Here is a 27,652-nt window from a genome sequence, read left to right as displayed (position 1 = left end):
ACAAGAGATGCAAAACCTGCAGACATATGTCCTCTGTGACAATGATCAATACTTCAACACTGCCCCTTTCAAGATCCATGAGTCCTACACATGCCTATCACAACACATGGTACACCTCATCCAGTGCACTAAATGCCCCAATAACAATGTGTGTGAAACCAGACAATCACTATGCTCTTGAATGAACTCACACAGAAAAATGAGAAATGACAAAAACACACCATATCACCTGTGGAGGAACATTTTCACAGAGCAATCACTCTATATCTGAGCTATCCGCCCTCATCCTCAAAGGAAACCAGCACAACACCTTCAAACAATGAGTCAGAGAGCCTAAATTTATAATTTTGCTGAACACTAAAAAGCATGGAATTAAAGAGAGCCTTGTTTTATGGCTCATTACAACATTGTCACATATGTTACTGGCTGCTAACCTTTAATTGCCCACTTCATTTAAAGTGGTCTCCTACAGCACAGAATCATAGACATTTAGGATTGAGAAGGGACCTTGATATGTCATCTTGTCCAGTCTCCTACACTGAGGCAGGGCTAAGTATTATGTAGACGATGTCCTTAAAAACCTGTAACAGAGATTCCACAACTTCCTAAGGAAATCTGTTTCAGTGCTTAACTACCCTTACAGTCAGGAAGCTTTTCCTAATGTTTAACCTAAATCTCCCATGCTGCCATTTAAGTCCATTACTACTTCTCCTGTCCTCAGTGGTTAAGAAGAACCTTTTATCACACTCCTCTTTATAACAACTTTATACATCCTTGAAGACTTATGTCCCCCTTCAGTTTTCTCTTCGTCAGACTAAACAAACCCATTTTTTCAATCTTTGCTCATAGGTCATGTTTTCTAGACCTTCAATAATTTTTGTTGCATTCATGCATTCATCTGGACTTTCTCCAGTTTGTCCACATCTTTCCTGAAATGTGGCACCAGGAACTGGCCACAATACTCCAGTTGAGGCCTTATCAGTGCTGAATAATGTAGAATAATTCCTTCTTGTGTCTTGCTTAGAACATTCCTGCTAATACGTCCCAGAATTATGTTCTTTTTTTTTTTTGCAAGAATATTACTTTATTGACTCATTGATATCCACTGTAAACCCCGGATCCTCTTCTGCAGTCATTTTATATTTGTGCGATTGATTTATTCCTTCCTAAGTGGAGTACTTTGCATTTGACCTTCCTGAATTTCATATTATTTATTTCAGACCATTTCTCCCTTCTTCCATTTCACAAATCCTTTCCCACTCTTTCACGGTGTGTGGGTCTATATAGAAGCAAAATAATGAAAGAAGGATGATAAAAAGAGGTAGGGAAGAATGAAGGGCAGGAGAAAGAGGGGAGAAAATGAGAGGGAGAAGAGAAAAGAAAAGAAGGGAAGAGGAGAAAAGCTATAATGCATTCCTCCTGTGCTTCTACATCAACTCACTCAACCTAAGGAAGCAAGTAGTAATGACTAATTTAATTATCCTTTTGCAATGCATATTGAAAATTCCACAGATCCTAAGTAAGTCAGAATTTGTGAAGTTCCCTAACTAGTTTGCTAAGGGGAATGATCTATTTTCCCTGTACAAATACATATTTTTTTACTCTCTACTGTTAATCAATTTGAGCCTCAATAGAAGTCACTGCAAATTACAGGATGACCAGATGATTTGAAAAATCACAGCTCTCAAAATGCAGTGCAGGCAAGTACATTTGGTCTGCTGAGGATATCTTTGGTTTTATCAAAATGTATTTTTAAATGGTCTTGTCACTCTCAGGACTGAATTTCAGCCAAGCACTGAGATCATTTCCAAAATATCAGCTGCATCACACAATCGTACTACAGCTGGATGTTGGCATTAGGTAAAACAGGAATTAAATGAATTTGTGATTGCATCAGACTAGCCAAGCAGACCTGGTGTTCTGGGCACTCCCAAAATATCCCTTGGTGAACCAGATCAAATGCAACTGCAAACTGAGTAAGATTAAAACTGACAGCAAGCTAGTATCTATCTAAGGACATATGTAAATCAGTGTGACCCTCAGTATGACAGTGTTAGTGCTGCGACCTGGTCTGAAGCTGTAAAAGAAACTCTCTTGTAAGAAATGATGGCTTACATATGAGCCCGTGACCCTAAGACAACCATCTCCTATTCCAGAAACATGAGTGCCTGAGACATGACAATGTGTTCTACTATAAATCATTCAATTTAAGTGTATTTTAAAATAAGTATAGTACCAAACTCTGTTCAAAGTGATGCTAGAAAATCCCACCATAACCATGTTGTCTGCAGTACAGTTGGATCTGTGTTGGTCCCAGGAGAGTTCTCCATAGCTCGAAAGCTTGTTCCTTCCATCAGCAGAAGTTGGTCCAATAAAAGATATTACCACACCTACCTTGTCTCTACCATAACAATAGCAGCAGCAAAGCGAACTGTGATTGCCATATAGTAAAACTTGGCTGAACTGTACTCTGCTCAACCAGAAACCCACAAACCAGCCCTGAAAATGGATTTCTGATTTTGTAGAATCCATGAGGCTCTGCTGCTGTCTCTAGAACGGGACAGTGGGAGTGATATCGTGTGTTCCATGGCCAGTGGGGGCACACTTCACTTCCTGCAACCTTAACTGATTTGTGGGTATGTTTAAGTACTTATGGTTAGGTGCTTATAATTTGTCTTTAATCATGAGTGCTACTTTCCACCCCAGGTACTTACTTGCTAGAGTGCAGACCTTAGCCTGGGTCTCCTTTCCCTTAGTGAGGGTAAGTGAATTTCTGCTCTGCATTTGGTCTCTTAAATCACATTTTCTCACATATTTGATAGGCTGTAAAATACAATAATCTGCAGCAGGTCTCCCCTTCTTAAAATTAGAGAGCTTGTTCTACTGTAACTCAACAGGCTGCAAATTAACACAACCTGTAAAGTGTCCATAAAAGACTGTGGTTGGAAAATGGCCTTTTGGCAACCACAGAAACATAAAGGGACTAGAGAGAACTCATGATGGTGTGGGGTTTGGGATAGCAGCATTATTCAGGTAAGAAATGTTCTCTGTAGACTGATTCCTGACCTTCAGGAGCAGCATTATGGGCACCAAAGACTATTTGCTTCCTACTAAGAAACAGAATCTGCATCTCTGCTAATGAGAGAGGTAGTGCTGGTTAGTGGGTAGAGCACTGGATTGGGACTCTGGAGATCTGGGTTGTAGTCATAGCTCTGCCACTGACCTGTCAGGTGACCTTAGACAAGTCACTACACCCTGCTGTGCCTGTTTCCTTATCTGTAAAATGAAAGCTCATGAAACCTTCTTTGTAGAATGCTTTGAGATCTACTGATGAAAAGTGCTATATAACAGCTAGTATTATTATTGGAGGAGAACCAGGGAGACACCTTGTAGCTCAGCTAAAATGTACTGGAACATGAGTGCTTTTACAAAATATTGTGGAGAAAGAGAAACGATATTGCTAAAAAACAAGGGCTGTCACTCTTTAACAGAGACCATTGACAATAAGCATTTGTAATACACGGAGAAGTTTTGTATTCTTGTCCGTGGAAGAGATCAGAGTGGTTCCCAGCCCTGGAGTCTTGTTTTCAGTGGAAACCTCAGAAGGTTAGGGCAGAAATCGCATTATGAATGACATGCCCAGTCAGACTGGTGCAAGCCACTACATTTGAGAGAGAAATGGGGCAAGCCCTTCCCAGCACCCCTTTGCATATAAAACCCACAAAGCTGCCCTTGGCCCTGGCTGGAGGAGGTATGAATGAGAAAAGAGCGGAAGCCTCATCCAATGAGATTGTGACACTCACTCATTATAGGCCTGAGGTGCGATTAGAAAAAAACATCAACAAGCTAGAGGGGACAGGGATGATTACAAAAGTGGAAGATTTGAATTACAAGGAAAATGAACTCTATCCATCCTAACAGTGTATACATATTTGAAAGACGTAAGTACCAAAGACAGAAGAATTATTTATTGTGATTATCCTATTCAGTGGAGAATAATCAAATGGAATTAAGAAAGGGAAAATTAAGGCTGAATATCAGGAAATACTTTTTTTAAAGTGATCCATTAGGCTGAGGAACAGTCTCCAAATGAAGTATCAGAACCCTGTTGTTTGGGACATTTGAAATGAGTCTAGAACACCGGAGAAGGTCCTGAATGGAACAATGTTGCATTAGCAGAGAGATTTGCTAGATGACCTTATGAGGTAGGACTCTTTCACCTCTGATGTCTGACTATATGATTCAAGGTATGGTAAAAGTGAAAACCCATATAATTGAAAGATATAAAAGTAAGTGTGTGTTAACAAAACACTATATTTATTAATAAAATACTGTGAAACAAGGCATCTGACTGGTAAACACTCACACTGTGCTGGTATCTGATATTCTCACACAGGTAAAAATGTGCCATTCCTGAAATAATATTTTAAAGTCAGCTTTCCACAACATTTTTTTTCTCTCTCAGCTGTATAATTTCTCCAACAAATTACATCAGCTTTGAAAAGGGAAGATCCCTAGCTTTGTAATGAGACATGTACCACTTCCTTCTAGCCCCAAAAGGTCATCTACATTATGAGGTATAAAGGGCTTGTCTACACTTGAAACCTTACAGTGGCACAGATGCAGCAGTGCAGCTGTGTCTCTGTACCCCTTCAGTGTAGACACTACCTATGCCAATAGCCATGGTTTTTTTATGTATAAGGTCATAAGTTTTTAATGTTTTGGCCTAAATTTTCAAAAGTGACAAGTGAGTTTTGGTTCTTCAGTTTTTGGGTGCCCACCTAGACACACCTTAAAAAGGGTGATTTTGAGATGGCAGATGTTCAGAACTTTTTGAAAATCAGACTGAATGTGCCAAGAACTGAAGCACTGAAGATGACTTTTGAGAACGTAAGCAGTTCTCTCCTGATCCTTGTAAAGTCAGTCTCAAAGTAATTTGGATTAATAGACAGAGGAATACAAGAAATAACTGCAATATAACCATTAAACAGATCTTTCCAACGCATTTCTAAAAAAGATTTTCTATTATGTGTATCATATATGGACGTCATGAGAGAGTGGTGTAGTATGTAGTTTTTATTGCCAGCATGATTTTGAGAGGTCCAGAAACAGTAGAATATTTTGCAAACATTTTTTTAAATTACTGGTTTTAAGAAGTTTCAACCTGCTGTAAAACTGGGAAAAAATCTGGGGGAAGAAATCCCCTATTTCTGTTGAATTTTTGAGGGAAAATGTTGTAAACAATTTCAGCCAGCTCTGCTTGCAACTCAATATTTAATGAGTCATTTACTAACAAATATAGGTAGTGATAATTTCAAATTGATTTTATATAAAGAAAGAACCCATTCTTTTTTAATTGGCTGCAGCTTTATTTCATGTGTATCTGCAGCCCTAAGTATGGACAAATTACTGCAAAATGTTGCATAGTACTTTCTGGATACACACTTACTGTATACTTGTAGCTGTCCTCTGAAGACATTCCTTCCACGCGAGTTTTCAGCTTTACATTCGTACATCCCTGCATCCTCTAGCTGCACATTAGGTATTTCAAGAACAGCTTGGGACTTTCTCAGACGGGCTTTACTTGGATTATGATCATTAACTTTCCTCCACGAGATTGTTGGAACAGGGCTGAAATATTTAGTAGAATTACCGTTAACACTTTTCTACTATTAAGAATATAGATTCTGTTATCTGGTAATTTAAGTACTTAATAGTCTAAGTGGCAATAAAGTGTAATCACAATTAAGGCCCATGTACTGCTTGATATACTTCACATTCCATAGGGAATGTCTAATAAGTGGTGCTGCTGTATCGGAGCCATCCCTATCTTCTACAAAGGAGATTAAATTTTCATTCAGATTAAGTAAATCATTCCAAATGCTTTCTGCAGGGATTAATCTGCTCTCCAAGTTTTACTATTGTTACCTTGAGCACCTTCGTTTAATGGTTAAAGGAAATAACATCTCTTACGCCTGGGCAAACTTTATAAGTGCAGCCACTCTACCAGCTTCCTGTGATGTTATTTTCGAGAATGATATTAACAACACAGTAGGCTGGAAAGTATTTGGGGTATGCCTGTCTATAAATGCAGATGGGATGTTATAATACTACCACATATCAAATAAAATATAAATGTCTCAATTATTTTATGGGCCTCCTATATAAGGTGACCATATTTTTTAAAAAAAAAAACTATGATATATTTGTAGAAATATTTTTAAGGGTTAAAATAGTCACTTTTAAGAAAAAAAGTGTACTGGTGTCATTATTTCTAGCTTCAGACTCAGTGACATAGACATATTTCTTGAAATGCAGGTTTTTTCCCCAGTAGCTTAGTGTTCTGAATAAGTGTGTCATGAAACACTGAACAAGTGTCTTTTAACCTTTATGTTGAGCAAAAGAACAGATTTGAGAATGTCATACTCATTCAACTTTTCTCATCACTCCAAACACTCAGCACTCATTCCTTTGCACTATTTTTCCAATACTTTCAATACATTCTACATGGTATAATAATACAACATATTTTGTAGCTATAACAACAACTCCAAACATTTTCAAAGCCAAAGTATTTCAGGTCTTCTGACAGAAGTTCCTAGGAGACATCATATGAAGAAATGGGATTGTGCCACATAGTCTCTTTAGTCATATGATATCTATTGTGTATTTACTAGAGGAAGACCTCAAATCAAAAGTTGGATATAAACACCACTGAAATTTGGGAGAGTTTGCATTTGGACCAAAATTCATAGATTAGGCCCAACTGTACAATCATTCACACTTCTGACCCCTCTTATAAAATCTAATCTGCAGGGTTTGCACTAATCTTACAAGAAAAATGAACTGGTGCCTAGAACAGAAAAACATCAGCAGCAAAAATTATACTTTTGTGCCTCATTTTTTGGTTTCTTAACTTCTGTTATTTACTTTGGGGCTAGTTATATATAGAGATACTAAGCCCTCAGAATTCCACATCAATTCTTGGAGCTGCAGGTGCTTAGCAAATGAAAAAAAACAAACAGACCCTAGACATCTCAAGCTCGGCAGCCAAAAATTATGGTGTTATGAATGAATGAATAAATGTTAATACATACATTCATAATAATTATGATCATAGAGTTCCCAGGTTTCTCTTGTTCTTCATATACATAACCCTCTTCTTATTGACCTTAGCCCTGTCACTTAGCCATGGATTTTTCCCTGATGTCTTTAGCTTCCCTTTTCAGTCTTCTATACTTTATAACATCAAATGTATATTGATTGCTATCTGTTTCCACTTTTTCCACTGATATATTGCTTTTTTACTTCTAAGTGCTGCCTTCACTTTGCCACTGTACCAGCATGGGCTTTAAGTCAAAGCTGTGCTCCTTGATTTGTGGAATTGTGTTTTTTTGGCCATCTAATAAATTCTTCTTAAAGATCTCCCATTCATTCATTCATTCATTCATTCATTCATTCATTCATTCAGGATCACTGGTCACAAGGCAACTACAAACTTACATGACAGTGATTAATTCATATTCATCCTTCATCATGGGGTTCAAAACAGAGTTATATAATGTTGACTGAACAATTGTTGTGTGAGCAAGACTGCATGGAGAAACATGGAAATATTTCACTATGCATAAGGTTGCAAAAAATTTTGAGCCAGCACTGTTATCTGGGCTGCAATCCTGATTTAAATGAAATCAATGGCAAAAGACCCCTTTATTTCAGTGTTTCAGGATAGAGTCCCATTGACTAGTAGAATTTTCCTAGCATATCTTTCAGAGAAACACTGAAGAAGTCTCGAAGTACTGAAGTTAATTTGTACAGAAGTACAGAAGTCACTACGCAAGTCAATGTATCAAAAATGTTGTATAAATTGCACCAGACTTATTTATTTTTAAATTTACTTTAATTGCATGTTGTAGCAAGGTAGAGCTTATAGGATGGAAAATACTAAAAGAACTTTTTGCCATGGCCTAGATCATTAAGAAACATATTTTTAATAATCATGGTTTTTCTCATGATGAGGAGGGAATAAGTGGAATTTTTCAAGGAGATAAAAATACTTTGGCTGCAAAGATCTAATGATTTCAAAGGAAAGTGCTCCCACACTGCAAATCACTATTTATAGACAAGTTGGAGCTCCGTTTAATGAAGCTTTTTTTTTCCTTGCATAAGTCACAAGCGAGGTATGAATTTTACATCTGAAGTGAAAAATACAGCCACATGGGTTTATCCTTGGTGACATTTATTAAAAAAAAAAGAAAGGATAGAAAAAGAAACACTGTATACCTCAGTGAGGATATCAAAGAATAAAGTTTACATCTTTGCTCTAGAAACCTCAACTTCTAGCATAAAAATGTTATGTGATGCATACATCTTCCATTTAAAAATATTTAGAGCTTTTAAAAAAGATTTTGATGATTCATGTTGGAGTTAGTTGCAATTTACATAATTAGTACAAATCTATAGGAATGTTTGCCTTTGCTTATATTTTATTAAAATATATATAAATTTCAAACACAGACCTTTACCTTTAAGCACTGAGTACAAATAGGAGGGCTTGCACATCTCACCCGTGAAACAAAGCTACATCTCTGGACACCTCAAGTGAAATTTTAGCCCTCTAAAAGACAACGTCAAAACTTCTATCGATTTCAACAGGGCCAGGATTCAGGTCTAGCCTTAGGGGTAGGACACCAGGGCCACCACTTAGGGCACTGTGGTCATGGGCCACTGTGTGGCAGCATAGAAATACACACTGCTAGTAGGCAGAGGAGCTCCACAAACTCAAAGAGGCAATGCAAGGTGGGAGGTATATGCCCAGATTTCTCCCTGCTTCTTTCTGGCAGAGGAATGTGAGTGGGGGGCAAGCAGTGACACACAGATACTGCTTGCTCCCTCCAATGTTTCTGCCTCCTTACTGGTTGTGTGGAGGGGAGTGAGGAACAAAGCCAGGACTCCCTGCATCCAGGTCACTTTCCCCACCTGGGCTGTGCTGAGAGGTGAGCATCAGGAGCTGCTGCTCTCCTGCCCTCTCCTTACGCAGCCCAGGTGGGGAAAATGACCTGGACACACGGAGCTCTGGTGTTGCTCCTTGCTCTTCCCTCCCAGCCACCTGGGGGTGGGGGTGGGGGGGAAAGAGGAGCAACATTTGAGGAGGGAGCGAGCAGCAATACCAGCCACTCTGTGCATCCAGGTCAGTTTCTACATATGGATGCAGGATGGGAATGCAGTGTTAGGGGTGCATGAGGGGAGTGCAGGGATTGGGACTAAAAGGGCACAGTGCAGGGGTTAGAGGAGAAGGAGACACAGGAGGGATATGCAGTGTTAGGGGTGCATGAGGGGGGTGCAGGGGTTAAGGGAGAAGGGGACTTAGAAGGGGAGTGGGGAAAAGGGACACAGGAGGGTTTAGGGGAGAACGAGTTATTAATTATTATTATGTATTTTACAAATAATTTCAGACATATGCATCAGACTAGAGTCCTGAAATCATGTTCAATTTTATCAGTGACTACTATCTCTCAGCTTCCCTGCAGTAGCACAAGATGGGTCCATCTCCCACTCTGTCTGCCTGGGTTCTCTCCTTCCCTTACTTTATTCTTGAGAGCATGCAGAAATCTATCAGCAGGAGCCAGAGATTTGATCCTGAAACCTTTACTCTGCAAGGAGTCCTTACCCATATATTTAATCCCACTGAACTCATGAAGGTTGCAGGATCTGTTCCTGGCACCTCCATCAATACAAATTAAGCACTGGGGGTGGGGGGAGGCAGCGGGTTCTGGGGGCAGGCAGCCCAGGTGTGATGGGGGGCAGGGAGCCCGTGGGGGCCGTGGGCAATGGGGGGCACCATGACCACAAGAGCTTGGGGAAATGGGGGGCACAACACCCTGGGGTTCAGGGGCACCAAAACACAAGTTCGCCCAGGGCACCATTTTCCCTAAGACTGTCCCTGTCAGGATTACACTTCTTACCCAGTTCAGCTGAAATAAACGTTTTGTGTAAAGCTCTGTTTGTGACTATGGGTACATCCACACTTTGAATTGGGGGTGTCATTCCTAGCTCAAGCAGACATACCTGTGCTAGCTTTGATCAAGGTAGCACACTAAAAATAGTCCAACTGTGACAATGTGAGTAGAGGGAAAGGATAGTCACTCCACGTACAAGCCCTTCCAAGATGTGTGTATTCAGGGTGGCTAGCCCCTCCTGCTTCTGGTGCTATCATTGATATTCTCAGCACAGTACCTCCACCAGAGCTAGTGCAGGTATGTCTCATGAAGGTGGGAATCACAATGCCATCTCAAAGGGCAGACATACCCTCTGAGAGATCAGAATTAATTCTACGTGAATGTCTGCACAGTATGCATATTAAGATGAATGTGAAGAAAATATGAGCTGGATTTCATCTCAAATAGACTCTAAGAGTGGTGTTTTCAAAAGTGCTCAGCACTGACCTAACTCTTCTTCCTTTGAAGTCAGTGGAGCTTTTACCATTGACTTGAATGGAAAAGTTCTAAACTCTTTTTGAAATCCTACCATAAACCACTCTAGTGTCATGAGCACCCAATTCCTCATGAAAAAGAACTTGCTAGAATCCATCAAGAATATACTTATTGCAGTGAGAGGTAGGATGGGAATCAAGAAAATTTATCTCATATCTTCCTGCTTCCTAAACAAACTTTTTCATGGGTCTAACTTCTCAATATTCTACAACATCATAGCTAGGAAATGCATAGTTCCCATTTTCTGTTCATTTTTTGTAATTTTCATTATCCTTTGTATAAAACATTATTTACCTTTTTCTGTAGTTTCAATCATTTTTGTGTGGTTTTCCTCCAACTCTCATACTAATTTTACAAATAAATCACGGGATTTAATATTGCCTTCAAATGCTCAGGTGCACTGCACGGCTGTGCATTTGAGATTACAAAGGCCCCCTTTCTCCTTATGCCCTCTAGCCTTCCAACTGTGCAAAATGTCTACTAATTATTACAGGATAATTTTGTACGATTAAAATGTCAAGGACTATCACAAAATTCTCCCGATCATATGCTTTCTAGAAATGTGCATTTGTCAGCCACATAATTATATATTTGCAATGTCCACATAACTCTATTCTGGTCAGATATATTATAGAGCATTAGCAGAGAGTTTCATTCAAATATACAAGACTAAACAATACATTGTCCTTTCTTTTGGTTAATAGAGGCTATTCAGTGGTCATGAAGGATAGAGGTTGCTAGAACTGAAGACTTAACCCATAGAACAGGTACAAAAGTCAGAAATTGTGTAAGCGTCCCCTCAATACCAACCTTGACCTAGGGAAAACATCTATATCAGTCATCAACAAATACACAAGACATCTGTCTTCTATGTTTGGGACAATTTATGGTTCGATTTTCAGAGGTGCTGAGCACATGCCATGCTAACTGACTTTAACAAGAGTGGTGAGTGCTCTGAACTTCTGAAACTGAGGTCTTTAAAGACTCACGCTCTTCCTAAACACAGTGATCATTTTGATTAAGACATAACAAAACAAGAAAGCAGAAGCAGCCAAGAACGGCAGTGGGTTTAGTTTTAAAAGTAGTGAGCAAAATGGAAGCACAACTTTCCTCCTTCTCATTTAAAAATAGGTTATTGTCCATTTCTTTTATTGAGAGTTAATATAATTTTAAAAGGCAGATTTCTCAGCAGTGTCACTCCAGCATTAAGGAAGGGAGTTTGAGCGAGGTGTGTTCAGTGTTGATTTTTTGCATTAGCCATACTGCAGAATTCTTTATTATTTAGTCTTCTAACCAGAATAATGTTGATGCCATTCTTCTTCTTCTTCTTTTTTTTTTTGGTACTACAAAGATGCTGCAGATTTTAAAGCGGAGCAGAAACAGGCTCAGCACGATCTTACATCACAAGAACTTCCACAATCATCAATCAGCACGCCACTGCCGCTCCTGGCAACTAGTTATACCTCTCTGTGGGAGCTTTGTGGCTCAACTGGTTAAAAGAAAGAATTTTTAAAAAACAGTTTGTCTACACATTATATTTGCTCATAAAGTCAAACCTCTGTTTGTAGTCTCTCTGTACCATTCCCGCTGATTACACTGTTCACTGGATGAAGGCAGTCAGATATGTCAAGCTTAGTTATTAAATACTAATTTCCAACAACAAAAATGTCACCAACCAGTGACTGCATCCAATCATCTTTAGCCAAGATAACCTGCAGGCCTTTTGGATAAGGAACAGCTAGTGATGCCCATTGTGGTGGTGGGGGAAGAAGGAAGTTAAAATAAAAAGTCAACAACTCTAAATTAGAGAGCAAAGGTTTTTTGGAAGTAGGAAACTTGCCAGTGAGTAGAGGGTACAAATGAGGCAGATTGGTCCATGCCCATGAGTCTAGGGAGTGCCCGTAGAGGAAGGTTTCTTCAACACCACCCCTTAATGGCAGGAACAGAGAGTGAGCAGCAGGAACTGCCAACAGGGATGGGAGAATTTTGATAAAATGTTTTTGACTAGGCCTTGTATAAATGTATGCTCAGAAATATTCTACAGTAGCAACAACCCAATTGCTTACCCTGAGGAGCTGTCATTGGTAACATGCCAGATTCTGCAATTACTAAGACTTCCTGAGCTCTCCTCCTTTTCTGACAACAGTGGAAAACTCTGTTTGTGTGGTTCTGGCTGGAGGACTGGGAATGCAAATGGCAGGAGTTAGGTTTCTGCAGCATGAATTTACTTCAAATTTAAGGCCACCCCAGATCCATTAATGGCTGGCTGGCAAAAATCTGCTAGATAATCCCCTCTATCTTTGTACCTGGGGCAAAGCAGAGTAAGCTATTGTAGATAGACTGCAGTAACTTGCATGGATTCTCTCTTGCACTGAGGATTGCAAAGGCAATTGTGGTCCCTGCTGGGGGAGGATTGCTGTGGGACTGGCAGCACTGCTCCTTCATGAGCTATGATGCCCAACTGGGAAAAGGTGCTGCAGGTTTGGGGGGGATGAACCCTCTGGGAGGGCAAATTTCTCCTCCTTGAAAGAATGAGGAAGACACTCACAGGTGAAGGTCATGAAATGAAGCTGAGAGTGTGCAACCAGTGTACAGGAGAATGGGGCCTTACGCATTTACATGGAATTTACCAAATAATCTCAACTGAGCTGTTGCAGAAACAAATCGTCATTGACTGCAATATATGCAACACAGTTATTCTAAAAAAAAAAAAAAAAAAAAGAAGAAGTATAAGAGCATATCTCCTTATCCCTAAGTTGAGAGGCCAGGTGGGGAATATCTCTCATTGGACCAACTTCTGTGGTGAGAGCGACAAGCTTTGCACAGAGCTCTTCTTCAGAATCAATCCAAAAGGAAAAAAAAATAGGAACAAACACAAGAGCTGCACAGTCCCTTCCATTAGCATTTTGTGATTAAGAGACCTATCCGGTATTGTCTGAAAATGAATTTGAAAGTGGATGAAAGCCTTAGAGTCTGTCTACAAAGCATTCTGGACCAAGCCTCCCAGCCTGGGTGGACAGACTTGGAGTAGTGGGGAGTGCTCTAAAAGGAGCTGCACAGGCAGAATCTGAAGTTGTGGCTCAGGGTCTAAAGCCCTCTTCCCCTCAGACTTCAGAGCTTGAGCTCCAGTCCAAGCTGTAACTTCAAAGCACAGCTATTTTTAGAGCACTAGTGGGAGCCCCACTAACCCGAGTCAGTTGACCTGGGATGGGAGGCTGACTCCCACATAGTCCAAAATACTGTTACACACCCAGAGAGGTTTATTTGTCTGACAAACATGCGCCATATATCTGCCAAGGGTAATACAAGGGCAAAATCCTGGCATTGCTATTTCTCATGTAAGGAGCATGAGATGGGAACTGCTGGGTTTATGTTTGAAAAGATTCTTTCTCCTCCTCAGCATCTAGTCTCTTCAGGAATAGTCATTGTAGCTGTACAACTTATAAATCCAGTTCTAAGAAACTTCCGAAATCCTGGTGGGATTAGGCTGTATCAGTGAATTTGAAGCATGACTTCCACTTCCTAAATGCAAATCCAGTGCAATTAAGTATGAAATCTTTATGTTAATGCCAGAAGAAGCGCTCAGAACACTGAGTGATAAAGACGATGTCTACACTAAGGGGACTCTACCATGGCGCCATAGCTATGCCAACATGACAACATACTGTAGACACAGGCTACATCAATAGAAGGGGTTTTTCTGTCGGTGTAGGAATACTAGATCAAGGGAAGCATTCTTATGATGGGCCAGCTGCATCTATACTGGGTGTTAGGTGTTAGCTACTACACTCAGGGATGTGGATTTTTCACACCCCTGAGTGACTGGGTCAAACTAAGTGTAGACCAGGCCACAGAGGAGCAGGACCGAGACTCTGGAGAACTTAATTTTATTCCTGAGTCTGCCACTGGATTGCTGTGTGACTTTGGGAAAGTCACTTCACCACCCTATGTCTCAGCTTGCCTGTCTTTAAAATGGGGATAATTATATTTACCTCCTTTGTCAAGTTTTGAAATACACCATATAACAGCAGGTATTTAACAGGGGAGGCAAAAGTAAAAACCATGGCCTGCTACAATGCTATAGACTAAGGTCCCAGCACACAGTGCTCCACCTTGATGCAACTGGGTTTCCTCTCAGGCTGAGCACTGCATGCTTGGATCGCTCGTCTCAACACGCTGCAGCTATGTAATGAAGGGGATAGTGGCAGCCATTTGTTCTATTTAATTTAAATTAGGGACACTGGCAAGTCACAAATTGGGGCTACCATTCTTCATGCAGTGATAACTGATTTTGCAGTAAATATTAAAAGTCCCAAACTGTCTTTGCCTTTCCCTTGTGGATAAAGCCTCTCCATTTAGAATTTCCCCTTGCCCCCATTCTTTTTAAAACAACATCAGCAGAAACTTGATGTGTGGCTGGTGCAGTGATCTATCTTAATTCTTCCAATTTGTTTTCCCCAACGAGTTTCTGGTGCAGTGATTTGGACTGTCTGAACTACAAGTGCAGGAAAGCCTGAGGAAGTGAGAGCGATTAGTGTGCACTCCATGTCTTGTGCACAGAAACAGGTTAATCAAGATGTCATACAGCAGAGTACCTCCGCATGGCACTTGTTATCCTTATTATGGGAGCAGGCAGGGTTTGTTCAGTGTTCACTGAAAAGACGAGTATGATCTGAGTCCTTTCAAAAAGCAAATGTCAGAGGAGAAACTGATGCTGCTGGACGATTTTAGCCATTCCTCCTCATCAGACAGCCTTTCTGAACTAAACCTCTGAGATTAAGTGGCACCAAGCTACAGACGCCTCTTGTCACATCTCAAGGAAGTGGCCAGAAAAGAGACCAATAAGGCTGGAGTATGTTCCATACCTATCACTCTTAGCTTTAGAAATGTGAGGGCTGTTGCATATCACAGATGCTAACATCAGTATGTAACAAAGTACTGTTGATCTGGATCCAGAGCTCTGCTCAGCATAGCCGAGGAAACAGGTGGGGAGCAGAAGGGGCTCTGAGCCTCCTTTGTTCTTCTCTCATCCCTGTGCTTGTTTTCCTGTCAGGGGCCAATCTAGCCCACTGCATAATTTAGTGCAGCCTCAGGGCTGCTTTAAATTATGCCCACTGTAGTGGCCTGTGATCACACCTCTCCCTCCCACAGCACATGCCTGACTCAGGGGAGGCTGCCATACTGTGGAAGCTTTAGGCCACCCAAGGATTCAGCCTCGGCAGGGGAACCCTCAAGCTGCCTAGTTTATGACCCCTTTGAACCACTGGAGGAGTGCAAAGGGGTTGGAGCTAAGGCATGGATCTGGCCCATTGTCCTGACAGCTACTGGCTGGAAATGCTGAGTGTTTCCTTCACACCCAGAACAAAAAGATGGTCCCCAACCCCAAATGGTTTATAATCTAAGTATAAGACAAGAGACAAAATATGAATATAGACAGATGTGGGAGTACACGGCATAGGCGCTGACTCCACTGAAAAAAATTAGCGGGTGCTTAGCACCCACCGGCAACCTGCTACCCCCTCCCCCCGCAGCGCCTCCTGCCAGCCGGTGGCCCTGCCCATCATCTCCTCCGTCTCCCTCCCAGCGCCTCCCACCTGCCGCAATCAGCTATTTCATGTCATGCAGGAGACTCTGGGAGGAAGGGGGAGGAGTGGGGACAGGGCATGCTCAGGGGAGGGGGCGGAACTGGGCAGGAAGAGGCAGGGAAGAGATGGGGCAGGGGTGGGAAGAGGTGGGGCGGGAGTGGGGACTTGGGAGAAGGGGGAGGGTGGGGGCAGGACCTGGGGCAGAGTGGGCCTGGAGGAGATTGACCGCGTGGGCCAATTGGAGGTGGGAGTCAACATTTCAGTTGTGAATGGGAGATGATAGGTAGGGTGAGGATATGCCGTGCATGGCCTTGCAAGTGAAGACAAGTTACTTATGTCTGATACAACAGAGAATGGGAAGCTAGTGGAGAAATGCAAAGAGAGGAGTGACATGGTCAAAGTAACAGGCCAGGAAAATGAGCTTTGCAGCTGCATTCTGAATGGATCTGAGTGGGCAAGATTGTATTTATCAAAGCCAGAGAAAATTATGTTGCAGTAATCAAGATGCAAGATGAAAAGAGCCTGGCCAAAAGTTTTAGCTGCGTGGAGAGATAGGAAAGGCTGAAAGAATCTGCAAGATTTAGACATAGCCTGGATGTGAGGGTCTACACAGTGCTCCAAGTCTAAGATGACACCCAACTTATAGGCAAGATGAGTGATAGCCAAGATGCTGGGGTTATCCACAGTGATCCAGAAAGGAAGTGGGAAGGGGGTGGACTTGGAGGGAAAGATTAAAAGCTCTGGCTCAGCCAAGTTGAGCTGGACATCCATGAGGAGATATCAGAGATACAGGCCGAGTTTTAGTATGGACAGAAGAAGAAAGATCTGCAGTAGAGAGGTAGATCTGTGAGTCATCAGCATAGAGATGGTAGTTGAGTTTGTGTCTACATATGAGATTACCCAGAAATGAGGTGCAGTGGGGGAAGAGAAGGGAATGAAAGACAACCCTGTGGACCCCGTCATTGGGTTCATTCTCCACTAGTGGGTGCCTGCCACTCTGGGATTAACTCCTTCCGGGTCTGGAACGCCTTCTGCTGCTGACTTCACACCCTCCTGCCACTCTCTCTCTCAGTCTCTGCGACTCCAGGTGTTCCTTCTCTGTGACTTGGTCCTCCAGCCAGTCACTATACCCTCCTGGGGTATCAAAATCTCTTCTCACTAGCAGTCTCTGGCATTCTTCCCATTCATTGCCCCTATGTTGCCATTTCTGCAGTGGTTAGTAGGGGAACCCAGGGAACCTACTCTAGGTTCCAGCTCAGGGACATTCTAGTCAGCAGCCAAGGTATGTTCCCTCCTGGACCTTACTGTCTTTACCTGAACCATTTCCTTACCTTTAGCTCTCCCCGCCTCTCTGAGTTTGCCATCCTCACAACTCCCTCCTCCCCGGGAGTAACTGTAGGCTATTTGCCTCTGTAGCCTCAAACATACCTCCCTTTTTCCAGGGACTGACCGCAGAAACGCTTTGTGCTATGAGCTTCCTGGCTTTACAGGAGCCCTGCCTATTCCCGCACAGGTGAGTTTACCCTAACAGCCTTAATTCTCCCATTTTATAGCCTAAAAGATTAATTGGCCCATCTGGCCTCCATTAACCCCTCTGAGGAGAGTGTTGGGTGAACACCCCATCACAAACCCTCAGGGAAAGCTGGAGCAGGGATGAACTCCCTGAATATCTCACATTTTCCTCCTTTCTGGAAGCTGATCCCACTCTCGCGCCAATTACGTTGTTTGCCAAATGCAGATTTTGAATTAGATGAGTGGCCCATCTCGTAGCTGGGCTTGAGATATAATGTGACTAACCCGGTATCTCCCAAACCCTTCTTGCTCTTTTTGATCTGTGCCCTTCAAATCTCCAGACAGATCCCCAGCTCCTCTCAATACCTTCTATTCCAATCCTGTCATCCATCACCTCTCTCTCTCTCTCTCTCTCTGACCCTAAATCCCAATCCAGCTCCACATCCCCGTCTAACCGCCACACATCTCCATCCTGTAGTTCCTGACAAATTGAATTATTCCTGGGGAGACTACATGGTCTGAACCTCACCATCTCCTGGTTACTTCACCCTCTCCTCCCTTTTTAGTGGTTGTGCCCCTCCTCACTTCTTCTTACCAAAGGTGGCAGAGGAAAATAGCTCCCTGATCTTCCAGGGGGGACTGGTTGACTCCAGAGATGAAGAGGATGTAAGAAAGAGGGAGCTGCTTTATGGAGAGGTGACCACCACATGTGCCCCCATATTCCTCAGCTAGGACTGATGGGTAGCTGTATTGCCTGCTCCCATGGCAGAAGCAGGGAATGCAGAGTCCTTCAAAGCACCCAGCTTTGAAAGCACCCCACACTCCGTGACAGATGGGCGGGAGCACTTCCTATTGTAGTTGGTTGGAGGGTTTCTCGACTTTCTGCTACTCCTCTTCCCACTGCACCCCTATGTACACTCTTCAGCTTTTACCCCTAGACATGCACACATTACCTTGCTCAACATGCAAGAAGCAGAGAAAGTGAAACTGATCTCAGTCATGAACTGTAAGGGACCTGGTTGGGATATGGAATTTTCTTTTCTAATTACTGTCTAGGTTAACAATCAGAAGTTGTTTTGCTAATCAGAATCAAACCAAAGAATTCTGTATTTCAAAATACTATGAACATATTGGATCATGCTGTGGACTATTAATTGCTAAAATCCATTCTCTTGTGTGAGTTAAAAATATTTTATTTTTATTTTATCTCATTTAGAAAACATGATTTAAAAATGGACTGTGCAGCTGAAATCTTTCAGGCCAAATTACAGATGAAATGAATTTTTATGACTGAACTATAAATCTCAAACATAGAATTTATGACGGAATTACTAAAGCAACATTAACTGCATAGGTATGAATGATACTGCTATCATAATAGCCTCATCATAACTCAATACTAAAAGGTAGTCAATATCTCTATTCTATTCTGACTGTTAACTAAGAATATTTCACACAAAAGATACAGAGCCCTGACACTACTTGTATCAATAAAATGTCCTATACCAAAGACTATATCCTTTACAAAGAACATTGAAATACTGCATAGCTGTTACTGACGTGCAGACGTAGCTCTAATCTAATACAATCACCCACCAATATAGAGAAACAAATATACTGGATGGAAAATAATTTAGCTGTCAGCACTATTCTCTTTGGTTCCTATTGACTGAATTCTCTGTTTGCTGATCTGTATGGTATGAAACCAACTGCAGTGAAAAAAAAGGATGCATAAAACTTTTCCCTATCAAAGCAATACTTTGTCACCATTCCCAGCTTTGGGACCGCTGTGACACAGGCACGCCTTGATGGGTATATTTGCCCCTGCGTCTGACCATTTTCTCAATATTTTACCAAAGGGGGTAAATTGTGTGTGATCTCTGCCAAAAGCTAAGAACTAGTTGGTTGTTGTGTTTATTGTGAGATGTTGGTATGAGAAACAATTTTAGAGTTACGTAACATGTAGGCTATTGTGTTCCAAAACTGTTGTAAGTAAAACTTTCACCCAGGGTCGGGGAATCTCAGACCTGAGTCAATCAACACTGAGAACAATGGGCAGCCATGGAGCCAGACCAAGCCAGTGTTTACTGTCTGGACCAGATGCAGGTTTAAGAATTTCCAAAGACAAAAGAACCCCAAGGAAAGTCCTGAATAGGGAACCCCCTGGGCTAAGAGACATTAGTCTGTAACTATATAAGAGAAGAAGAAAAGGCGTAAGACATTATCCATTATGGAGGAGATACTCTACCAATGGAAATGTCTCATGACAGGTGGAACCCAGTTTTCTGGTCTGGACAAATTCAGTAAGGACTGACCATTGGGTAAGGAATACCTACTTAGACGGGAAAAAGAAAAGGAGTACTTGTGGCACCTTAGAGACTAACCAATTTATTTGAGCATGTTAATAATTAGAGCCTACAGGTTGTGTTCTGTGTTTTTCTTTTACCTGTAATCTTTTGTCTCCAAATCATTTTACTTGCTTTTATTTGAATCTTTATCTCAAGCTCTGTTAAATAAACTTCAATTTGGTTTCCCTATAGACACATTTATACTCAAGAGGGTGTTGAATGGAGGTGAAACCAGTGAAGCGGAGTGCCCTGTCTCCATGGAAGCAGTGGATTGCGGAATGCTGTGGGTGTCCAGAAATAAGGGCCTGGGCACTCAAACATAACAAAGTGGGGTGTGTAAATTGCTAGATTGCACTGGGAATGAGTGCTGCTTGTGAAGCCTGGAGCAGAGTGCAAGTTAGGGAGGATTTCCACTGGTGGGCATAGATAAGGCTCTCTCCTGCTGTCAGCAGGTGGTATAGATTCACTCCTCAGTTAACTCAGAAAAGTGTCAAAGTGGTGTAAGCAGCAGGATGTGCATCCAGTTTATGAGCTAACCAAAATTCATGCTCAAGGCACTTACAAAGTATACTGATACATATAACCTAAAGATTTAAAAGTAATAGGGTTGGAAACAGGAAAGAAAATAGTTACATTTTGTTATTTACTGATTATTTCAGGAGAAGGAAATAGAACAAAAGACAATGCAAAATGAACTAACAAAAGAAACATATTCCAAACTGACTAAGCTACAATTTGAGCAGCTGTGCACTGGTTGTGCATTAGCAGCTGCAGGGGAAAATGTCGAGGAAATGGTGTTTATGCTCATGGAACCAGATAAATTACATGTAGAGCAGCCAGATCCCTCGGGAAGGAATGGTGCTGTAGGGAGTGCAGGCACGACTGCAACATGCCCAGTGAGAGGGTTCCAGTCTGGCACAGTCCTCAGTGAGGCAGTCATTCAGCTGGTGTGGGCCAGACTGGAGATGATGAAAATGGAAAAAGAACGAGAAGAATGCCTACAAGAGAGAGCAGGCAGCAGGTGCAGAGAAACAGGCAGCAAAAGGAGCTGCAGATCAGAGACTGTTGGATTTGGATGACTGAAAGCATGGAGAGAGGGAGCGCAAGCTCAAAATGCCAGACTTACAAAATAAAAACCCGCCTCCTGCAAGTAATCCTCCCCAGGAATCAACCAGCTGTGATAAACAACGCCCATGCTACAGGGAAGGGGATTGCATCAAGGGTTACTTGTGCATCTTTGAGAGCATATGCAAATGACAATCTTGCTTCCCAAACTGTCTGGAAAAGCTTTGCATATCTCTAATTATATGGATTGGGGGAGGCTATGAATAATCACAATTAAAAAAACCCACCTGTGTTGTAAAGGTTTCAAATCACCGCAGAGCCATATCACCTAACATTTAGAATTTAGATTGGAGTCTGTGGCTCATAGATGGTGAGTAGGTGCTTCACTTTTCAGCATATCAAGCATGCAGGAGAAGGGGGATAGTGGCGATCTTTGGAACTGGAAACAGAGCAGTCAATTCACTTTGCTCCCCTGCAGAAAGAACTATGAGTGAAGGCAGATAGCACTGCCACTTGTACTTCTTTGACACACTTCTCCCTAAGGGGGACAGGGTCCATGCTCATGGTAGGGGTCTACTACAGATCCCCTAACCAAGAAGAGGTGGATGAGGTTTTTTTAAAACAAGTAAAATCATCCAAAGAACAGGTCTTGGTGGTGATGGGGGACTTCAACTACTCAGACATCTGTTGGGAAAATAACACAGCAGGGCACAGACTATCCAGCAAGTTCATGAAATGTAGTGGAGACAATTTTTATTTAAAAAAGTGGAGAAAGCTACTCAGGGAGAGGCTGTTCTAGATTTGATTTTGACAGATAGGGAGGAACTGGTTGATACTTTGAAAGCAGAAGGCAGCTTGGGTGGAAGTGATAGAAATGGTAGAGTCCATGATTCTAAGGAATGGTAGGAGGGAGAACAGCAAAATAAAGACAATGGATTTCAAGAAGGCAGACTTTAGCAAACTCAGTGAGCTGATAGGTAAGATCCCATGGGAAGCAAGTCTAAGGGGAAAAACAATTGAAGACAGTTGGCAGTTTTTCAAAGAGACATTATTAAGGGCAAAAGAGCAAACTACCCCACTGCGTAGGAAAGAGAGGAATTATGGCAAGAGACCACCCTGGCTTAACCAGGAGATCTTCAATGATCTAAAAATAAAAAAGGAGTCCTACAAAAAGTGGAAACTAGGTCAAATTACAAAGGATGAATATAACCAAATAACACAAATATGTAGGGGCAAAATTAGAAATGAGATCTAACTAGCTAGAGACATAAAGGGTAACAAGAAATATTCTTCAATGGGGATGGGAAACAATAACAGAAAATGTGGAAATGGCAGAGGTGCTTAATGACTTCTTTGTTTCTGTTTTCACCAAGAAGGTTGGTGGTGATTGGAATCTAACATAGTGAATGTAAGTGAAAATGAGGTAGGATCAGAGGCTAAAATAGGGAAAGAACAAGTTAAAAATTACTAAGACAAGTTAAATGTCTTCAAGTCACCAGGGCCTGATGAAATGCATCCAAGGAGCTGACTGGGGAGATATCTGACCCATTAGTGATTATCTTTGAAAAGTCATGGAAGACGGGAAAGTTCCAGAAGCCTGGAAAAGGGCAAATAAAGGGCCACTCTATAAAAAGGGAAATAAGGACAACCGAGGGAATCACAGACCAGTCAGCTTAACTTCTGCACCTGGAAAGATAATGAAGCAAATAATCAAGCCATCAATTTGCAAACATCTAGAAGATAATAAGGTGATAAGTAACAGTTAGCATGGATATGTCAAGAACAAATCATGTCAAACCAATCTGATAGCTTTCTTTGACAGGGTAACACGCCTTGTGGATAGGGGGGAAGCAGTATACTTTAGTAAAGCTTTTGATACTGTCTCACATGACCTTCTCATAAACAAACTACGGAAATGCAACCAATGTGGAGCTACTATAAGGTGGGTGCATAACTGGATGGAAAACCATTCCCAGAGAGTAGTTATCAGTGGTTCACAGTCATGCTGGAAGGGTATAATGAGTGGGGTCCCACAGGGATCAGTTCTGGATCCAGTTCTGTTCCATATCATAGAATCATAGAACTGGAAGGGACCTCGAGAGGTCAAGAGAAGAGTCCTGCACTCTTCATCAATGATTTAGATAATGGCATAGAGAGTACACTTATAAAGTTTGCAGATGATATCAAGCTGGGAGGGGTTGCAAGTGCTTTGGAGGATAGGATTAAAATTCTAAATGATCTGGACAAACTGGAGAAATGGTCTGAAGTAAACAGGATGAAATTCAATATGGACAAATGCAAAGTACTCCACTTAGGAAGGAACAAGCAGTTGCACACATACAAAATGGGAAATGACTGCCTCGGAAGGAGTACTGCAGAAAGGGATCTGGCGGTCATATTAAACCACAAGATAAATATGAGTCAACAGTGTAATACCGTTGCAAAAAAAAGCAAACATCATTCTGGGATGTATTAGCAGGAGTGTTATAAGCAAGACACTGGAAGTAATTCTTCTGGTCTACTCTGCGCTGATTAGGCCTCAACTGGAGTATTGTGTCCAGTTCTGGGCACCATATTTCAGGAAAGATGTGGACAAACTGGAGACAGTCCAGAGAAGAGCAACAAAAATGATTAAAGGTCTAGAAAACATGACCCATGAGGGAAGATTGAAAAAAAACTGGGTTTGTTTAGTCTGAAAAAGAGAAAACCGAGAGGGGACATCCTAGCAGTTTTCAAGTACATAAATGGTTGTTACAAGGAGGAGGGAAAAAAGCTGTTCTCCTTAACCTCTGAGGATAGGACAAGAAGTAGTGGGCTTAAACTGTAGCAAGGAGGGTTTAAGTTGGATATTAGGAAAAACTTCCTAACTGTCAGGGTGGTTAAGCATTGGAATAAATTGCCTAGGGAGGTTGTGGAATCTCCGTCATTGGAGATTTTTAAGAGTAGGTTAGACAAACACCTAGATGGTCTAGATGATACTTAGTCTTGCCATGAGTGCAGGGGACTGGAATAGATGACCTCTTGAGGTCCCTTCCAATCCTGTGATTCTATGATTCTATATAGAAGGGTGTAACTTATTTCTTTGTATATATCAGCTTGGGTAAACCTAGTTCTCTGTCAATATTTGTGCCATCAACCTTGCTCTCCTCAAGGCACTTTCTAAAAACTCACTTCTTCTATCTACTACTTTCAAGCCCTGTGTTAAAATCATAGCACTGAACTCACATTTACAAAATAGATATACTACAACGTCAGAAAATGCCAAACATGGGGATGCTCTCTGTGACAGCAGCCACTGGAAGCCCTCTTCATGTAATCTTCATCCAGATCATGTGTCTAGGGCTAGGATATAAAGGCCAGCACATCTGGTTGTTACACTCCTACTATGTGATATCCAATAAAATCTTTGATAAAAATGGAATAAAATAAAGTCCAACCGAGTCCTTCAGTTTGAAAAAGTATGAGGGCAAAGAACTAGAGGAACTTGTTAATTTGAAATATTCCTGTAAGCCAATGCTACTGAAGAAAAAATGTAGAAGATGAAATCCTACTATAAGTGGCAGGACCAGAGTAATTCTGTGAAGACTGTGAACGGAAAGACAGAGCCATTCAAAAATGTCACGAATTCTGAGATCCATACACAAATCTGTCACTTGGGAAAGGTACATTTTCTTTACAACAAACCAAGCACAAAATAAAACCATTGACCATTGTGTTGCAGATCTACATAATAAAATTAATTCATGTCAATTTAAATAGTCAACAGATGGACTAGTTAGAGAGAGGGAGGGACAGATCGGATTATTGTACTATAAGTGATAACCGGGTAAAAGCAAGGTTAGTGCCAGAAATTGACTTGACTTTGATCACAACAATAGATATTTATATTTATGCAGGGTATGAAAACTGTGCTTCCTAAAAGGAAGTGTAAACTTAGTTCTGGTTGAAAAACAATAACTCTGTTTTACAGAAATTTCAAAGTGTTCCTTTTTCAAAGCTTGAATTGGACCCATTTTTTTATTAATGTTTGTGTTTTAAGCAAATGAAAATGTTCAATAACAATTTTGAACATGATTTTAATTAACATATCGTGACTTTGCACTCTATATGTTTTATGGAAATATGCTTATGAGTGTGAATATGATGTAACTGGAATATGCTTTATGCAAAAGGTCTCTTGTAAGGTATCATAAAGGTTATAACCTACTGAATATATTCCACCTATTCCTATACATGCATCATTCTTGCATCTGAAGCTAAAAATATGAAGTATAACTCCGAGGTCCTATTGTAATTATGCAGCGTGTGGGCCATTAACGGTGGTTTACAATCTTTATGGCTCCTGTTGACTAGGACAATTGGTTGTAAATGGTTTATTTACCTGCAACCTTTCTGTGTATGTGTGGACCAACCCAGGAAGAATGGAGACTAGGGGTCTTACAGTGACATGGGGCGAGGGATAGTTCAGTGGTTTGAGCATTGGCCTGCTAAACCCAGGGTTGTGAGTTCAATCCTCGAGGGGGCCATTTAGGGATCTGGGGCAAAAATTGGGGATTGGTCCTGCTTCAAGCAGGGGGTTGAAGTAGATGACCTCCTGAGGTCCCTTCCAACCCTAACCTTCTATGATTCTATGACATGTGGCCATGTCACCTGATAATGAAATCCATCTTAAATCTGGTACTTTTCCATTTAGAAGAGAGACAAAACATTCCCGCCTCGTGCCAAAGCTATAAAAGTGGGTGGAGCAGGACAAAGGGGAAAAACCCTGCTTTCCACCTGAGATGTCTGCTTAATCGAACAAAGACTGTACCAGGGGAAGGAATTGGGCCCAGACTAGGAAGGGATATACTCTGTAAAAGAAGCTTATTGGAACATCTTTGAGGGTGAGATATTACCTGTAATCAGTTTCTTAATGTATTAGGCTTAGACTTGCGTGTTTTGTTTTATTTTGCTTTGTGACTTACTTTGTTCTGTCTGTTATTACTTGAAACCATTTAAATCCTACTTTTTATACTTAATAAAATCACTTTTGTTTATTAATAAACCCAAAGTAAGTGATTAATACCTGGGGGAACAAACAGCTGTGCATATCTCTCTATCAGTGTTATAGAGGGCGGACAGTTTATGAATTTACCCTGTATAAGCATTATACAGAGTAAAATGGATTTATTTGGGGTTTGGATCCCACTGGGAACTGGATGCCTGGGTGGAGACAAGTAACATGCTGAGATGTTTTCCGTTAAGTCGGCAACTTTGGGGGCATGGACCAGACCCTGGTTCTGGGTTGCAGCAGGCTAGTGTGTCTGGCTCAACAAGTCATAGTTCTGGAGTCCCAAGCTGGTAGGGAAAATGGGCTCAGAGGTAATTTCAGCACGTCGTGTGACAGTCCCAAGGAAGTCTCTGTGACCGAACCCGTCACACATATCAATTATAAAAATATAGCAAAAATGTTATGGTAACTAGTGAATAAAATTGAAAATGTGGCAGATGTTGAAAAATTTGTGTGTGAAAAGTTCTGGATTTTTTTCTCTTTTAAGGCCATAGTTAGTCAGAAAAAAACCTTTTCAAGCAGATAATTTTGATCAGCTATTGTGTAAAGAGCAGTGAAAGAACTGAAGTGAAGAATTAAAATGACATAACTATAGAAACATCAGGGACCAGATGTATTTTCATTAAATGTGGAGGTAATCACAACACAAAGGTGTCCTGTAAAGGAGATGTGATGTCATGCATGCAATAAATGCAACTTGTTTCACAAAAGGGAATCATTCTCAGCAGAAGTTGAAAAAACACACTAAAGCAAAATATATTCATTAACATGCAGCAGGTAGATGAAAATCTTTTTTCCTGACTATTGTATCCACCTGTCATCTGTCATCTTAGATAGATTTTTAGCTCTTTAGGACAGGGACTGCCTTTGGTTCTGTTTGTACAGTGCCTAGCACAGGGGTCAGCAACCTTTCAAAGAAGAACAGGGTTCTTTTGGTTTTTGTCTTTGACCAAAATATTTCGAGAGCCGCATCACACACAAAGCTACTTATAGAATTAGAATTTATCAACTAATAATAATTGAACATATTAAAGTTATTACTACTTACCAATACTTGTAATGCAACTTCTGCCACTTGAATTTGAATATAAACAGGAGGGGGCTCTGGGCTGGGTCAGGGGATTGGGGTACAGGAAGGGGTTGGGGGTCAAGTAGGGAGTTTAGATGCAGGAGGGGGTTCTGACCTGGGGCAGGGGGTTGGGGTGTGGGGGGTTCAGGCTCTGGCCGGGAAGAGCTTACAACAGTCTGCCTGCCTGCCCTGGTCCCACGCCAGTCCCAGAAGAGGCTGGCTGCTGGCACATCTCTGCATGCCCCTGACAGGGAGGAGGCAGCTCCGTGCGCTGCCCCAGCCCCCAGCACCGTCCTCACAGCTCCCATTAGCCAGGAACCAGCCAATGGGAGCTGCGGGGGTGCTGCTTGCAGGTGCGGGCAGCGCAGGGAGACCCGCTGCCCTCCTCCCCCCGAAGGGCACACAGAGACATACCAGCAGCCAGCCGCTTCCGGGAGCGACGTGGGGCCAGAGCACTGCTGAGCTGCTGGCCGGGAGCCGCCTGTGGTAAGCACCTCCCAGGTAAGGCCTGCACCTTGCACCCCCTCAAA

At 41.7% G+C, this 27,652-nt stretch overlaps 1 protein-coding gene across 3 annotated transcripts in view; it reads right to left on the bottom strand.

Annotated features, from left to right (window-relative positions):
* CNTN5 (contactin 5) overlaps window positions 1-27,652 on the bottom strand; it is a 975,836-nt gene that overhangs the window by 175,535 nt on the left and 772,649 nt on the right. For all 3 annotated transcript variants that reach the window (XM_073337877.1, XM_073337885.1, XM_073337894.1), the window contains one exon: window positions 5,450-5,631. In XM_073337877.1, coding sequence (XP_073193978.1) covers window positions 5,450-5,631 — 182 coding nt within the window. The remainder of the gene's footprint in view (window positions 1-5,449; window positions 5,632-27,652) is intronic.

The sequence above is a fragment of the Lepidochelys kempii genome, chromosome 1, assembly GCF_965140265.1.
Source record: "Lepidochelys kempii isolate rLepKem1 chromosome 1, rLepKem1.hap2, whole genome shotgun sequence".
NCBI classification, from domain to species: Eukaryota; Metazoa; Chordata; order Testudines; family Cheloniidae; genus Lepidochelys; species Lepidochelys kempii.
Note: the sequence above shows the minus strand (reverse complement) of the source record. Positions and strands in the feature narration are given on the sequence as shown.